This window comes from Coregonus clupeaformis, chromosome 12 (assembly GCF_020615455.1).
Source record: "Coregonus clupeaformis isolate EN_2021a chromosome 12, ASM2061545v1, whole genome shotgun sequence".
Taxonomy (NCBI): domain Eukaryota; kingdom Metazoa; phylum Chordata; class Actinopteri; order Salmoniformes; family Salmonidae; genus Coregonus; species Coregonus clupeaformis.
In genome coordinates this window covers 43,252-61,128 of record NC_059203.1, presented here as the reverse complement: position 1 = coordinate 61,128, position 17,877 = coordinate 43,252, and the positions used below count along the sequence as shown (strand labels likewise).

The 17,877-nt window shown below is 49.5% G+C and overlaps 1 protein-coding gene across 1 annotated transcript in view; it reads right to left on the bottom strand.

The window, feature by feature from the left end:
* The window catches only part of LOC121578748 (constitutive coactivator of PPAR-gamma-like protein 1 homolog), a 71,726-nt gene that overhangs the window by 48,695 nt on the left and 5,154 nt on the right, over positions 1–17,877 (bottom strand). Inside the window, 6 exon segments of the mRNA XM_045223647.1 lie at positions 7,468–7,784; positions 8,777–8,886; positions 12,775–12,865; positions 13,326–13,454; positions 15,432–15,514; positions 16,486–16,732. Of these exon segments, the coding sequence (XP_045079582.1) occupies positions 7,468–7,784; positions 8,777–8,886; positions 12,775–12,865; positions 13,326–13,454; positions 15,432–15,514; positions 16,486–16,732 (977 nt within the window).

The window sequence follows — 17,877 nt, the reverse complement described above, 5'->3', positions numbered from 1 at the left end:
AGTAATCAATCTAACTACATAACATAATGGTAATCATTTTATTTATTTATAATCTTTTGATAAACTGGGTAAATTAAGGCTCACAATACGGGTGAATGTATATTCAATAGGAGTGTATTGAGTTATTGAGCTTGTTTTGGCTGATCAGTCTATGGTGCTACAGCTGATCTGGCTTGTTTTGGCTGATCAGTCTATGGTGCTACAGCTGACAAACAATCTGTTTGCCTTCCACTTGGGACTTAGATTAACCTACTGATCAACAAAATGTTCATCCCTCCAGCATGTCACGCCCGTATGGAAGGACATCATATAGCTGCTGTTAGTTTCATAATATAAAATAACATCTATTCAATGTTCAACGTAACGTCATGATTTGTGATCACGGATTACGAAACTAGTATTTTTAGTCATATGATCGGGAAAATGTATTTTTTTCAGCTGTCAGGATGCATCTCTAAACAACTCAGCTGCCAGGACGAAATTCAAAACAACTCAGTTGAAATAAGATAAAATTGTATTTGTCACATGCACCGAACACAACAGGTGTAGACCTTACCGTGAAACGCTGACTGACAAGCCCTTAACCAATGATGCAGTTACGAAAAATAAGAGTTAGGATTATTTATTTTTTTACAAAATAAACTAAAGTAAAAAATTAAAGAGTAACAATAAAATAACAATAATGAGGCTATATACAGGGGGTACCGGTACCGAGTCAATGTGCGGGGGTAGTCCAGGTAATTGAGGTAATATGTACACTGCCGGTCAAAAGTTTTAGAACACCTACTCATTCAAGGGTTTTTCTTTATTTTTGCTATTTTCTACATCGTTGGACCATGATAGTTTGTTGGTGATGTGGACACCAAGGAACATGAAGCTCTCAACCTGTTCCACTACAGCCCTGTCGATGAGAATGGGGGCGTGCTCAGTCCTCTTTTTCCTGTAGTCCACGATCATCTCCTTTGTCTTGGTCATGTTGAGGGAGAGGTTGTTGTTCTGGCACCACACTTCCAGGTCTCTGACCTCCTCCCTATAGGCTGTCTCGTCGTTGTCGGTGATCAGGCCTACCATCGTTGTGTTGTCGACAAACTTAATGATGATGTTGGAGTCGTGCCTGGCCATGCAGTCATGGGTGAACAGGGAGTACAGGAGGGGACTGAGCACACACCCCTGAGGGGCCCCCGTGTTGAGGATCAGTGTGGCAGATGTGTTGTTACCTACCCTTACCACCTGGGGGCGGCCCGTCAGGAAGTCCAGGATCCAGTTGCAGAGGGAGGTGTTTAGTCCCAGGATCCTTAGTTTAGTGATGAGCTTTGAGGGCACTATGGTGTTGAACACTGAGCTGTAGTCAATGAGTAGCATTCTCACGTAGGTGTTCCTCTTGTCCAGGTGGGAAAGGGCAGTGTGGAGTGCAATAGAGATTTCATCATCTGTGGATCTGTTGGTGCGGTATGCAAATTGGAGTGGGTCTAGGTTTTCTGGGATAATGCTGTTGATGTGAGCCATGACCAGCCTTTCAAAGGACTTCATGGCTACAGACGTGAGTGCTACGGGTCGGTAGTCATTTAGGCAGGTTACCTTCGCTTTCTTGGGCACAGGGACTATGGTTGTCTGCTTGAAACATGTAGGTATGACAGACTCGGCCAGGGACAGGTTGAAAATGTCAGTGAAGACACTTGCCAGTTGGTCAACGCATGCTCGGAGTACACGTCCTGGTAATCCGTCTGGGCCTTGTGAATGTTGACCTGTTTAAAGGTCTTACTCACATCGGCTACGGCGAGCGCGATCACACAGTCGTCCGGAACAGCTGGTGCTCTCATGCATGCTTCAGTGTTGCTTGCCTCGAAGCGCGCATAGAAATCATTTAGCTCGTCTGATAGGCTTGTGTCACTGGGCAGCTCGCGGCTGGGCTTCCCTTTGTAGTCCGTAATAGTTTGCAAGCCCTGCCACATCCGACTGCCGCCGGAGCTGGTGTAGTACGATTCAATCTTAGTCCTGTATTTACACCTTCCCTGTTTGTTGATTCGTCTGAGGGCATAGCGGGATTTCGGGATTTCTTATAAGTGTCCGGTTTAGAGTCCCGCTCCTTGAAAGCGGCAGTTCTACCTTTAAGCTCAGCGCGGATGTTGCCCGTAATCCATGGCTGGTTGGGGTATGTATGTATGTATGTACGGTCACTTTGGGGACAACATCGTCGATACACTTATTGATGAAGCCGGTGACTGATGTGGTGCACTCCTCAATGCCATCGGATGAGTCCCAGAACATATTCCAGTCCTGTAGCTTAGCATCTGCATCATCTGACCACTTCCCTATTGAGCGAGTCACTGGTACTTCCTGCTTTAATTTTTGCTTGTAAGCAGGAATCAGGAAGATATAATTATGGTCAGATTTGCCAAATGGAGGGCGAGGGAGAGCTTTGTATGCATCTCTGTGTGTGGAATAAAGGTGGTCTAGAGTTTTTTTTTCCTCTGGTTGCACATTTAACATGCTGGTAGAAATTAGGTAAAATTGGATTACAGTTTCCCTGCATTAAAGTCCCCGGCCACTAGGAGCGCCACCTCTGGATGAGCATTTTCTTGTTTGCTTTTGGCTTTATACAGCTTGTTGAGTGCGGTCTTAGTGCCAGCATCGGTTTGTGGTGGTAAATAGACAGCTAGGAAAAATATAGATTAAAACTCTCTTGGTAGATAGTGGGTCTACAGCTTATCATGAGATACTCTACCTCAGGCGAGCAAAACCTTAAGACTTCCTTAAAATTTGATTTGCACCAGCTGTTATTGACAAATAGACACAGACCGCCACCCCTTCTCTTACCGGAGGCAGCAGTTCTGTCTTGCTGATGCACGGAAAAAACAGTCAACTCGTCGTTCAGCCACGATTCGGTGAAACATAAGATATTACAGTTTTTTATGTCCCTTGGTAGGATAGTCTTGAACGGAGCTCATCCAGTTTATTATCCAATGATTGCACGTTGGCCAATAGGACGGATGGTAGAGGCGGGTTACCCACTCGCCGACAAATTCTCACAAGGCACCCAGACCTGCGTCTTCTCTTCACGCGAATGATGGTCTGGCCAATGATGGTCTGGCCTTGTCGGGTATCTGGATGAAATCCTTTGCGTCTGACTCGTTAAAGAATAAAATCTTTGTCCAGTTCGAGCTGAGTAGTGGCTGTTCTGATATCCAGAAGCTCTTTTCGGTCATAAGAGACGGTGGCAGAAACAGTATGTACAAAATAAGTTACAAATAACGCGAAAAAACCACATAAAATAGGACAATTGGTTAGGAGCCCGTGAAACGGCAGCCATCTCCTCTGCGCCATTATTAATTAATTATTAGTTAAGCCATCTGTCAAGCAATGGGTAGGTTGTAACTTGATCCTACTGCTACGATTGGATAGAGTGAGGCTTTAACTCCGCTCCCTTTCACATCTCCCTCCTCCGCTCATATCACTTGCTGCCGTTTACTGCTGCTATGAGAACTAGCTCAACGGCGATGATATTTGCTACCAAGCCATAAATGTGCATAATATCTAACAGGGAGAGCGACGGTAGGAGAAAAGATGAAATGACGCTGCACATCGTGCCTGAATGACTCAAATCCGCCCATAGTTTGAGAAGTGAGAACGCACACAGACGCGCTGATCTACAGCTCTCTAGGTCCATAAACATGCGGGAAGATCCTTAGGTAGCTAAACCTATTGCCAACTTTTATTTAGGCATTTTAAACACTTCCTTCTTTCCCTATTACAACAATCAACTGGCAATTTATGGATACGATTGCGGCTGGTCAGATCAACACACCAGTAAATAGCTAACGTTGGACTGCAAGTCAGATGGCTATTAGCTCCTATCTGATATCTTAGCACCATGTATATCAAGCCAGCTAGCATAGTAACAGGTCACATAGACATCTGCTTAGCTAGCTTGCTTATTGCATGTCCGAGCACGCCGAGACGAGCCTTATTATTAGTGAATTAACTACACTGATATTTGCAACAGGAGTTTGATTTTGGTCACTGTGTCAATTCATCTGTTTCTCAATACTGAACCTTTCTGTTGTAGAATGAGCTGCTGCTCTTCCCAGTGTTCAGTGCTCATGACTCAGGCGGTGAGTGGCGGCTGGCAAAGCAGCTTTGCTATGTAGAGGAACTATCGGCAAAAATCGACAGCGAAGGGCCGACAGACTATAAAAAGGCCAATATCAGCCCGATATATCGGCTCGGCCAATTATCAGTCGTTCTCTTAAAAAAAAAATCTGTTACCGCGTTCCAACACATGTGCTTTCTGTTTCTACAGTGGAGAATGCATGCTGTCACAGTCACTAGCCCGTTCAAGCTTAACATCCTTGTCATTTATCGCCCTCCAGGTTCCCTTGGAGAGTTCATCAATGAGCTTGACGCCTTGATAAGTTCCTTTCCTGATGGCGGCTCACCCCTCACAGTTCTGGGGGACTTTAACCTCCCTACGTCTACCTTTGACTCATTTCTCTCTGCCTCTTTTTTCCCACTCCTCTCCTCTTTTGACCTCACCCTCTCACCGTCCCCCCCTACTCACAAGGCAGGCAATACGCTTGACCTCATATTTACTAGATGCTGTTCTTCTACTAATCTCACTGCAACTCCCCTCCATGTCTCCGACCACTACTATGTATCTTTTTCTCTCTCGCTCTCCTCCAACACTACTCACTCTGCCTCTATTCAGATGGTAATGCGCCGTCGCAACCTTCGCTCTCTCTCTCCCGCTACTCTCTCCTCTTCCATCCTATCATCTCTTCCCTCTGCTAAATTCTTCTCCCTCCGATCTCCTGATTCTGCCTCCTCAACCCTCCTCTCCTCCCTTTCTGCATCTTTTGACTCTCTATGTCCCCTATCCTCCCGGCCGGCTCGGTCCTCCCCTCCTGCTCCGTGGCTTGACGACTCATTGCGAGCTCACAGAAGAGGGCTCCGGGCAACCGAGCGTAAATGGAGGAAAACTAAACTCCCTGCCGACCTGGCATCTTTTCACTCCCTCCTCTCTACATTTTCTTCATCTGTTTCTGCTGCTAAAGCCACTTTCTACCACACGAAATTCCAAGCATCTGCCTCTAAACCTAGGAAGCTCTTTGTCACCTTCTCCTCCCTCTGTGGATGACTTCGTCAACCATTTTGAAAAGAAGGTTGACGACATCCGATCCTCGTTTGTTAAGTCAAATGACACTGCTGGTCCTGCTCACACTGCCCTACCCTATGCTTTGACTTCTTTCTCCCCTCTCTCTCCAGGTGAAATCTTGCGACTTGTGACGGCCGGCCGCCCAACAACCTGCCTGCTTGACCCTATCCCCTCCTCTCTTCTCCAGACCATTTCCGGAGACCTTCCCCTTACCTCACCCCGCTCATCAACTCATTCTTGACCGCTGGCTATGTCCCTTCCGTCTTCAAGAGAGCGAGAGTTGCACCCCTTCTCAAAAAACCTACACTCGATCCCTCCGATGTCAACAACTACAGACCAGTATCCCTTCTTTCTTTTCTCTCCAAAACTCTTGAGCGTGCCGTCTTTAGCCAACTCTCTTGCTATCTCTCTCAGAATGACCTTCTTGATCCAAACCAGTCAGGTTTCAGGACTGGTCATTCAACTGAGACTGCTCTTCTCTGTGTCACGGAGGCTCTCCGCACTGCTAAAGCTAACTCTCTCTCCTCTGCTCTTGTCCTTCTAGACCTGTCTGCTGCCTTTGATACTGTGAACCATCAGATCCTCCTCTCCACCCTCTCCGAGCTGGGCATCTCCGGCGCAGCTTACTCCTTTATTGCGTCCTACCTGACAGGTCGCTCCTACCAAGTGGCGTGGCGAGAATCTGTCTCCGTACCACGTGCTCTCACCACTGGTGTCCCCCAGGGCTCAGTTATAGGCCCTCTCCTATTCTCGCTATACACCAAGTCACTTGGCTCTGTCATATCCTCACATGGCCTCTCCTATCATTGCTACGCAGACGACACACAACTAAATATTCTCCTTTCCCCCTTCTGATTACCAGGTGGCGAATCGCATCTCTGCATGTCTGGCAGACATATCAGTGTGGATGACGGATCACCACCTCAAGCTGAACCTCGGCAAGACGGAGCTGCTCTTCCTCCTGGGGAAGGACTGCCCGTTCCATGATCTCGCCATCACGGTTGACAACTCCGTTGTGTCCTCCTCCCAGAGTGCAAAGAGCCTTGGCGTGACCCTGGACAACACCCTGTCATTCTCCGCTAACATCAAGGCGGTGACCCGATCCTGTAGGTTCATGCTCTACAACATTCGGAGAGTACGACAGGAAGCGGCACAGGTCCTAATCCAGGCACTTGTCATCTCCCGTCTGGATTACTACAACTCGCAGTTGTTCTGGGCTCCCTGCCTGTGCCATTAAACCCCTACAACTTATCCAGAATGGCGCAGCCCGTCTGGTGTTCAACCTTCCCAAGTTCTCTCACGTCACCCCGCTCCTCCGCACACTCCACTGGCTTCCAGTTGAAGCTCGCGTCTGCTACAAGACCATGGTGCTTGCCTATGGAGCTGTGAGGGGAACGGCACCTCCGTACCTTCAGGCACTGATCAGTCCCTACACCCAAACGAGGGCATTGCGTTCATCCACCTCTGGCCTGCTAGCCCCCATACCTCTGCGGAAGCACAGTTCCCGCTCAGCCCAGTCAAAACTGTTCGCTGCTCTGGCACCCCAATGGTGGAACAAGCTCCCTCACGACGCCAGGACAGCGGAGTCACTCACCACCTTCCGGAGACACTTGAAACCCCACCTCTTTAAGGAATACCTGGGATAGGATAAAGTAATCCTTCTACCCCCCTTACCCCACCCCCAAAAAAAAAAATAATAATAATAAACATATTGCAAAGTGGTTGTCCCACTGGCTATAAGGTGAATGCACCAATTTGTAAGTCGCTCTGGATAAGAGCATCTGCTAAATGACGTAAATGTAACATAAGCTAATGAAAATGCTAGTATATTTTAATTTGTTTAAGTATTCTAATGTTACCTAAGACCTTCATAAACACAACCAAATTATTATTTTAGCGATAGCATATATTAAATGTATTAATTACACTGTTAGAATGTTGCAGTCAGAATGACTGCTCGTTAGCTTGAATGGGGCGGTCCATCGAGACCCAGCGGTTCGTTAGCTTGAATGGGGCGGTCCATCGAGACCCAGCGGTTCTAGTGTTAAAACTTGGCAGCCCTTAGCAGGTATTGTAACGGTGCTGACTCGGCAGTAGGTATTGTAACGGTGCTGACTTGGCAGTAGGTATTGTAACGGTGCTGACTTGGCAGTAGGTCATGTAACGGTGCTGACTTGGCAGTGCATAGTAATGTAAGGTAATGTAAACGTCACATCATTGATTTTGGCAGTGTGTAGTGTAACGGTACTGACTTCACAAGGTAAACGTAACAGCACTGACATGTGTAGGGTAATAGGTACTATAACATAACCTACTTGGCAGTGAAGCCTGTGTTGTCCTCGTTCTCCGAGGAGGAGGCGGGGCTGGTGGAGGAGACGGGGCTGGTGGCGACCGTGCCCCCCGGGGGAAAAGAGGGGTTGATGGGAGAAGACCTCTCGTACAGCGGTGTGTGCTTCTCTTTAGGAGGAATGTTGCCGAAGCTGCTTGGAATCTGCTCTGCCAGGGCATTCCCCACCGCTGGCTCCACAGCCAGACCAGAAGCAGAGACCGCAGTACCAGGACCAGGGTCACCACTAGGGCCAGTCCCCGGGCCAGGCTCTACGACCGGCGGGGCTGTGTAGGCAGGCTGGACCTGGGGATCAACCGGGACCAACAACATGTTAGTCTCATCTCACCAACATTAAGCTTTCTCTAAGAGTTTGAAAATCAGGGTTAGTTTTTTACTATTAGATAGCAAGATTGTTTGACATTTGTGGAAAAATATAACCACATATATATGTTTATACACCATATGAATATTACAAAACAAGCATATCACATACCAGTTGTGTCTGTAGCTGTGAGCTAAGCATTGGTTGAGTGTGTAGCTAAGAGCAGTGTGCCACTCTGATCTAGTTAAGAGGTTTGTTTGAGTCCTGTTTAAAATAAATCGCTTTTTTCAAGTACTGGATTTTCACCCACAGTGGCAAATCCACCGTTCATTCAACTCTGCCCCTACGAGGTCCGGAGCCACCCTATCCCCTACAGCAGAGCTGTTCAACTCTGCCCCTACGAGGTCCGGAGCCACCCTATCCCCTACAGCAGAGCTGTTCAACTCTGACCCTACGAGGTCCGGAGCCACCCTATCCCCTACAGCAGAGCTGTTCAACTCTGACCCTACGAGGTCCGGAGCCACCCTATCCCCTACAGCAGAGCTGTTCAACTCTGACCCTACGAGGTCCAGAGCCACCCTATCCCCTACAGCAGAGCTGTTCAACTCTGACCCTACGAGGTCCGGAGCCACCCTATCCCCTACAGCAGAGCTGTTCAACTCTGACCCTACGAGGTCCGGGCCACCCTATCCCCCTACAGCAGAGCTGTTCAACTCCTGACCCTACGAGGTCCAGAGCCACCCTATCCCCTACAGCAGAGCTGTTCAACTCTGACCCTACGAGGTCCGGAGCCACCCTATCCCCTACAGCAGAGCTGTTCAACTCTGACCCTACGAGGTCCGGAGCCTGCTGCTTGTTCTACCTGACCACCTGGTGTCCCAGGTCTAGATCAGTCCCTGATCAGAGGGGAACAGTGAAAACATGCAGTGGAACTGGGCCTTGAGGTCCAGAGTGTAGTCTGAAGGAGTCTCACCCCAGGTTTCCCAGTCAGGGGAGGACGTGGAATGTGGAGCGTCTGAGGAGGCGGAGTTAGAGCTGCATAGTGTGGCTGAACTGCAGGAGCTCCTGTATGGTTTGGTCCAACTGGTGGGGAGACGCACACACACACACAGGCACACACACACACGCACACGCACACGCACACGCACACACTGTTAATACAGCGTAACAGACAAACACAAAACTGACTGGAGGGGAGACGCACGCACACACAGAGAAACGACATGGTCATACAGCTTTTAACACAGCAATGTACCTCAACTACCTTCTGACAGAATAATGTTCAAGTTCTCTTCATAACTGTGGTCATTTGAGATTCTACTGGTCCTTTCAGTTCAGTTAAACTTGTTAACATTTTACATTTACATTTACGTCATTTAGCAGACGCTCTTATCCAGAGCGACTTACAGTTCAGTGAGTGCATACATTATTTTATTTTTCATACTGGCCCCCCGGGGGAATCGAACCCACAACCCTGGCATTGCAAACGCCATGCTCTACCAACTGAGCTACATCCCTGCCGGCCATTCCCTCCCCTACCCTGGACGACGCTGGGCCAATTGTGCGCCGCCCCATGGGTCTCCCGGTCGCGGCCTGGATTCGAACCCATTGGTTAACAGTCTGACAGATGACAGAGACGTTCAGCTTCACCGGAGTAATATTCATTAATCATTACACCAGTCTGCTCCAGGCCAGTGTGGAGGGGGACTAGTTAGACCAGTCTGCTCCAGGCCAGTGTGGAGGGGGGACTAGTTAGACCAGTCTGCTCCAGGCCAGTGTGGAGGGGGGACTAGTTAGACCAGTCTGCTCCAGGCCAGTGTGGAGGGGGACTAGTTAGACCAGTCTGCTCCAGGCCAGTGTGGAGGGGGACTAGTTAGACCAGTCTGCTCCAGGCCAGTGTGGAGGGGGGGACTAGTTAGACCAGTCTGCTCCAGGCCAGTGTGGAGGGGGGACTAGTTAGACCAGTCTGCTCCAGGCCAGTGTGGAGGGGGGGGACTAGTTAGACCAGTCTGCTCCAGGCCAGTGTGGAGGGGGGGACTAGTTAGACCAGTCTGCTCCAGGCCAGTGTGGAGGGGGACTAGTTAGACCAGTCTGCTCCAGGCCAGTGTGGAGGGGGACTAGTTAGACCAGTCTGCTCCAGGCCAGTGTGGAGGGGGGGACTAGTTAGACCAGTCTGCTCCAGGCCAGTGTGGAGGGGGGGGACTAGTTAGACCAGTCTGCTCCAGGCCAGTGTGGAGGGGGGGGACTAGTTAGACCAGTCTGCTCCAGGCCAGTGTGGAGGGGGGGACTAGTTAGACCAGTCTGCTCCAGGCCAGTGTGGAGGGGGGACTAGTTAGACCAGTCTGCTCCAGGCCAGTGTGGAGGGGGGGACTAGTTAGACCAGTCTGCTCCAGGCCAGTGTGGAGGGGGGACTAGTTAGACCAGTCTGCTCCAGGCCAGTGTGGAGGGGGACTAGTTAGACCAGTCTGCTCCAGGCCAGTGTGGAGGGGGGACTAGTTAGACCAGTCTGCTCCAGGCCAGTGTGGAGGGGGACTAGTTAGACCAGTCTGCTCCAGGCCAGTGTGGAGGGGGACTAGTTAGACCAGTCTGCTCCAGGCCAGTGTGGAGGGGGACTAGTTAGACCAGTCTGCTCCAGGCCAGTGTGGAGGGGGACTAGTTAGACCAGTCTGCTCCAGGCCAGTGTGGAGGGGGACTAGTTAGACCAGTCTGCTCCAGGCCAGTGTGGAGGGGGACTAGTTAGACCAGTCTGCTCCAGGCCAGTGTGGAGGGGGGACTAGTTAGACCAGTCTGCTCCAGGCCAGTGTGGAGGGGGACTAGTTAGACCAGTCTGCTCCAGGCCAGTGTGGAGGGGGACTAGTTAGACCAGTCTGCTCCAGGCCAGTGTGGAGGGGGACTAGTTAGACCAGTCTGCTCCAGGCCAGTGTGGAGGGGACTAGTTAGACCAGTCTGCTCCAGGCCAGTGTGGAGGGGGGGACTAGTTAGACCAGTCTGCTCCAGGCCAGTGTGGAGGGGGGGACTAGTTAGACCAGTCTGCTCCAGGCCAGTGTGGAGGGGGACTAGTTAGACCAGTCTGCTCCAGGCCAGTGTGGAGGGGGGACTAGTTAGACCAGTCTGCTCCAGGCCAGTGTGGAGGGGGACTAGTTAGACCAGTCTGCTCCAGGCCAGTGTGGAGGGGGGACTAGTTAGACCAGTCTGCTCCAGGCCAGTGTGGAGGGGGACTAGTTAGACCAGTCTGCTCCAGGCCAGTGTGGAGGGGGGGACTAGTTAGACCAGTCTGCTCCAGGCCAGTGTGGAGGGGGGGACTAGTTAGACCAGTCTGCTCCAGGCCAGTGTGGAGGGGGGACTAGTTAGACCAGTCTGCTCCAGGCCAGTGTGGAGGGGGACTAGTTAGACCAGTCTGCTCCAGGCCAGTGTGGAGGGGGGACTAGTTAGACCAGTCTGCTCCAGGCCAGTGTGGAGGGGGGACTAGTTAGACCAGTCTGCTCCAGGCCAGTGTGGAGGGGGGGACTAGTTAGACCAGTCTGCTCCAGGCCAGCGTGGAGGGGGGGACTAGTTAGACCAGTCTGCTCCAGGCCAGTGTGGAGGGGGGGACTAGTTAGACCAGTCTGCTCCAGGCCAGTGTGGAGGGGGACTAGTTAGACCAGTCTGCTCCAGGCCAGTGTGGAGGGGGGACTAGTTAGACCAGTCTGCTCCAGGCCAGTGTGGAGGGGGGGACTAGTTAGACCAGTCTGCTCCAGGCCAGTGTGAGGGGGGGGACTAGTTAGACCAGTCTGCTCCAGGCCAGTGTGGAGGGGGGGGACTAGTTAGACCAGTCTGCTCCAGGCCAGTGTGGAGGGGGGGACTAGTTAGACCAGTCTGCTCCAGGCCAGTGTGGAGGGGTGGACGTGTTTTTAGTTCCAGAGCCGCGATGCAAGAAGCCTTTCTAAAGCAGCCCATTTGTATGCAAAGAGACTAGCAGCCATTCCAGAGTGCGCACAATGCCTGGGAGAGTGGGAGAATCTCTCACATTACTGAGAGCTACTCTGCCAGTCGCTCTCTCTGCCTCGGGTTCCCCTGTCTGCCAGTCGCTCTCTCTGCCTCGGGTTCCCCTGTCTGCCAGTCGCTCTCTCTGCCTCGGGTTCCCCTGTCTGCCAGGCGCTCTCTCTGCCTCGGGTTCCCCTGTCTGCCAGTCGCTCTCTCTGCCTCGGGTTCCCCTGTCTGCCAGTCGCTCTCTCTGCCTCGGGTTCCCCTGTCTGCCAGTCGCTCTCTCTGCCTCGGGTTCCCCTGTCTGCCAGTCGCTCTCTCTGCCTCGGGTTCCCCTGTCTGCCAGTCGCTCTCTCTGCCTCGGGTTCCCCTGTCTGCCAGTCGCGCTCTCTGCCTCGGGTTCCCCTGTCTGCCAGGCGCTCTCTCTGCCTCGGGTTCCCCTGTCTGTCAGTCGCTCTCTCTGCCTCGGGTTACCCTGTCTGCCAGTCGCTCTCTCTGCCTCGGGTTCCCCTGTCTGCCAGTCGCTCTCTCTGCCTCGGGTTCCCCTGTCTGCCAGTCGCTCTCTCTCTGCCTCGGGTTCCCCTGTCTGTCAGTCGCTCTCTCTGCCTCGGGTTCCCCTGTCTGCCAGTCGCTCTCTCTGCCTCGGGTTCCCCTGTCTGCCAGTCGCTCTCTCTGCCTCGGGTTCCCCTGTCTGCCAGGCGCTCTCTCTGCCTCGGGTTCCCCTGTCTGCCAGTCTCGCTCTCTGCCTCAGTCAGTCTCGCTCTCTGCCTCAGTCAGTCGCTCTCTCTGCCTCAGTCAGTCGCTCTCTGCCTCAGTCAGTCGCTCTCTGCCTCAGTCAGTCGCTCTCTGCCTCAGTCAGTCGCTCTCTGCCTCAGTCAGTCGCTCTCTGCCTCAGTCAGTCGCTCTCTGCCTCAGTCAGTCGCTCTCTGCCTCAGTCTCGCTCTCTGCCTCAGTCTACCGGGCTATAGAGAGAGGGGTGAGGAGAGAAGGTGAGGTGTGCGAACTTACCTTGGTAAGGTGAGAAGTGTGGCGACTTGCTGGCTGCTGAGTAGTATTCCACTGCTTTCTTAAAGCGGACAACTTTGTCATCAGTCCTGGACTGGAATAAGAAACAGCCATGTTACTCAATCAAAAGCAATAAATCAACACAAAAGGTTTTTAAAAAGTCCTGATATCTCTGCACTCCGGTAATGTACCTGTGAATGCTTGAAGACCCTGCTAGGTGATGCATGTACCTCAATATAGCTATGTCAGGTGTTCTGTACCTGTGTCTGGAGATGTCTGTGAGTACCTGTGAATGTCTGAAGATGTCTGAGTACCTGTGTGTGTCTGAAGATGTCTGTGTGTACCCGTGTGTGTCTGAAGATGTCTGTGTGTACCTGTGTGTGTCTGAAGATGTCTGTGTGTACCTGTGTGTGTCTGAAGATGTCTGTGTGTACCTGTGTGTGTCTGAAGATGTCTGTGTGTACCTGTGTGTGTCTGAAGATGTCTGTGTGTACCTGTGTGTGTCTGAAGATGTCTGTGTGTACCCGTGTGTGTCTGAAGATGTCTGTGTGTACCTGTGAGTGTCTGAAGATGTCGTTAGCGATGGCCTCCAGGTCGCAGAAGTCCGTCATGTTTCGAACATAGTCAGCCACTGCCTTAATCACCACGTCACACGGCGGAAGCACTAGCTGGTGGGCGCGCACCTAGAAAACAAACAAACAACGCGCAGACAAACCAAGAAATATGTGAAGATTACATTCAACTCTCCCTCTCTCTGGCTGCATGTTTCACCAAACACAACCACCCGCCATCCTAGAGCACAACACAACCACCTGCCATCCTAAAGCACAACACAACCACCTGCCATCCTAAAGCACAACACAACCACCCGCCATCCTAAAGCACAACACAACCACCCGCCATCCTAAAGCACAACACAACCACCTGCCATCCTAAAGCACAACACAACCACCCGCCATCCTAAAGCACAACACAACCACCCGCCATCCTAAAGCACAACACAACCACCCGCCATCCTAAAGCACAACACAACCACCTGCCATCCTAAAGCACAACACAACCACCCGCCATCCTAAAGCACAACACAACCACCCGCCATCCTAAAGCACAACACAACCACCCGCCATCCTAAAGCACAACACAACCACCTGCCATCCTAAAGCACAACACAACCACCCGCCATCCTAAAGCACAACACAACCACCTGCCATCCTAAAGCACAGGGCAAAGTGCTCTTCAATATCATTTCAGCAATTTGATCTTTCCTAGTTGAGGAGGACTGCAGCGAAGTACCGACTAAAGTTTCAGGACAAATCTTACTAGTTGCCAAGGACAAATTATGCAGCACACTATTGAGATGGATGAATATAACCTTGGTTTTCAGATGGAATTTGTGAGATTTGAAGTTCAATAGGGTAGTTGACATGATGCCCCTTTTTTTTAGGGAGATAGTGTCGTAAAATAACAATACAGTCCCTGTTATCAATCAATCAATCAATTTTATTTTATATAGCCCTTCTTACATCAGCTAATATCTCGAAGTGCTGTACAGAAACCCAGCCTAAAACCCCAAACAGCTAGTAATGCAGGTGTAGAAGCACGGTGGCTAGGAAAAACTCCCTAGAAAGGCCAAAACCTAGGAAGAAACCTAGAGAGGAACCAGGCTATGAGGGGTTGGAATAAGTACACTTCAAATCCTTTAATGAGGATTGATTACTGATGTTTAAAAGCATTTTTACAGTGGTCAGAAACTTCTGAAAGTGTCATTAGTTCCGTTTTAACAGTCACATTTGACTGCCTGTTGTGTATTATCCATCGGGGTGACATAACGTCCATCGGGGTGACATAACGTCCATCGGGGTGACATAACGTCCATCGGGGTGACATAACGTCCATCGGGGTGACATAACGTCCATCGGGGTGACATAACGTCCATCGTGGTGACGCCAATAAATGAAAGAGAAAAAAGGTGTCTTGGGACAAAATATAAAAACATTATATCACTATACAAGTAAGATAATTGCTTTTTATCTGGTTTAGTGAAATGTGAGTTACACCCAAAATGTAATAGTGAGACACTTGGTTATCATCATTATACAAAGAAATTGTGTTTCTCATTTTGAAATGCCAGAATTACTGATTTAAAGACCGAAGTAACTAAACAGAGGAAAAAATCATGTTCTTGTCTATTTGGGAATCATTAAATCTTTATATTAACATGAATTGTGATCACACCAGAGGGCAAATTCAAGGCACTAAAATGCATGAAATGCATAATTAAATAGGATATAAACTGAAAATTGAAGGTGGCCAAATGACATTGAGTTGTTTAGACATAGTTTATTGCAACTATTGTAAATGCTTTTTATACTTTACGTTTAGATTGGGGTTTTTTTGTGCTTTTGTTTTGGTCACGTCAACTAGCCAGTTTGAACAGATACCAACCAACAGACATCATTTCAGCTGCTACTGGGACTAACGTCACGTCAACTAGCCAGTTTGAACAGATACCAACCAACAGACATCATTTCAGCTGCTACTGGGACTAACGTCACGTCAACTAGCCAGTTTGAACAGATACCAACCAACAGACATCATTTCAGCTGGTACTGGGACTAACAAATTCCCTGGCACTCCATTTGACTGTGAAGTTAGTTTACCTTGAGCGATGCTAGTGGATGTTCTGGACCCAGGAGACTCCAGTGAAAGGCAGCCAAGTCTTCATCAGGCAGTATGTGGTTACCTAAAGCAGAACAGTTGCATGACATCACGAGGCTAACAGAATTAGCACTGACAGTAAATCTCTACGTTAGCGATCAATAGGCTTGATATCAGTCTGGCAAACCGACCCATAAAGTTACCTACCTTCTTAGAAGTGATGTTACCAACCCACCTAAATGTTAGTTAGCGACCTCCCAACATGTTAGCTCTGTTACCAACCCACCTAAATGTTAGTTAGCGACCTCCATACATGTTAGCTCTGTTACCAACCCACCTAAAAGTTAGTTAGCAACCTCCCAACATGTTAGCTCTGTTACCAACCCACCTAAATGTTAGTTAGCGACCTCCATACATGTTAGCTCTGTTACCAACCCACCTAAATGTTAGTTAGCAACCTCCATACATGTTAGCTCTGTTACCAACCCACCTAAATGTTAGTTAGCAACCTCCATACATGTTAGCTCTGTTACCAACCCACCTAAATGTTAGTTAGCAACCTCCATACATGTTAGCTCTGTTACCAACCCACCTAAATGTTAGTTAGCAACCTCCCAACATGTTAGCTCTGTTACCAACCCACCTAAATGTTAGTTAGCGACCTCCATACATGTTAGCTCTGTTACCAACCCACCTAAATGTTAGTTAGCAACCTCCATACATGTTAGCTCTGTTACCAACCCACCTAAATGTTAGTTAGCAACCTCCATACATGTTAGCTCTGTTACCAACCCACCTAAATGTTAGTTAGCAACCTCCCAACATGTTAGCTCTGTTACCAACCCACCTAAATGTTAGTTAGTGACCTCCATACATGTTAGCTCTGTTACCAACCCACCTAAATGTTAGTTAGCGACCTCCATACATGTTAGCTCTGTTACCAACCCACCTAAATGTTAGTTAGCAACCTCCATACATGTTAGCTCTGTTACCAACCCACCTAAAAGAGATGTTAGTTAGTGACCTCCATACATGTTAGCTCTGTTACCAACCCACCTAAAAGAGAAGCGAAGATGGCGAAGCGCTTGGGGTTGAGGTCCAGCTGTTTGGCCACTTCATGCATCAGGTACTGGGAGGTGGTCAGGCTCTTCCCGTTGCGACTCAGCTTCAGGGCGTGGGCAGAGAAGTAGTAGGGGATGTTACAGAGCGCGTAGTCCGAGTCGTACGCCACCAGGCCGTGGAACCCGTTCTCCCTGCACAGAGATATCACCTCCAAGTGGTGGTCCTCGATACTCTGGACGACCTGGAGACAAACACATTATGCTGTTACTAACAGCGCACCCTAACCCTAACCATGCATAGAGACAAACACTCACAAGGATCCCAGTTAAAATTAGCGACAGTAAACACAAGCACTGAATACTAATATATAATAATATATGCCATTTGGCAGACGGTTTTATCCAAGGTGACTTGCATTAGGCTATATCCATGAGCAATGGTCCGACTACAGTCGTGCATTCATTTTACATGAGTGCGTACATTTTACGTACGGGTGGTCCCGGGAATTGAACCCATTATTCTGGAGTTGCAAGCGCTATGCTCTACCAACCGAGCTACAGAGGACCACATACTGACATACAGTGGGGGGAAAAAAGTATTTAGTCAGCCACCAATTGTGCAAGTTCTCCCACTTAAAAAGATGAGAGAGGCCTGTAATTTTCATCATAGGTACACGTCAACTATGACAGACAAATTGAGATTTTTTTCTCTCCAGAAAATCACATTGTAGGATTTTTATGAATTTATTTGCAAATTATGGTGGAAAATAAGTATTTGGTCACCTACAAACAAGCAAGATTTCTGGCTCTCACAGACCTGTAACTTCTTTAAGAGGCTCCTCTGTCCTCCACTCGTTACCTGTATTAATGGTACCTGTTTGAACTTGTTATCAGTATAAAAGACACCTGTCCACAACCTCAAACAGTCACACTCCAAACTCCACTATGGTCAAGACCAAAGAGCTGTCAAAGGACACCAGAAACAAAATTGTAGACCTGCACCAGGCTGGGAAGACTGAATCTGCAATAGGTAAGCAGCTTGGTTTGAAGAAATCAACTGTGGGAGCAATTATTAGGAAATGGAAGACATACAAGACCACTGATAATCTCCCTCGATCTGGGGCTCCACGCAAGGACTGCTACCTCCGCCTTTGTGCAAGGAGGAGCACTGCCAGAGCCCTGCAAAATGACCTCCAGCAGGCCACAAATGTGCATGTGTCTGCTCAAACGGTCAGAAACAGACTCCATGAGGGTGGTATGAGGGCCCGACGTCCACAGGTGGGGGTTGTGCTTACAGCCCAACACCGTGCAGGACGTTTGGCATTTGCCAGAGAACACCAAGATTGGCAAATTCGCCACTGGCGCCCTGTGCTCTTCACAGATGAAA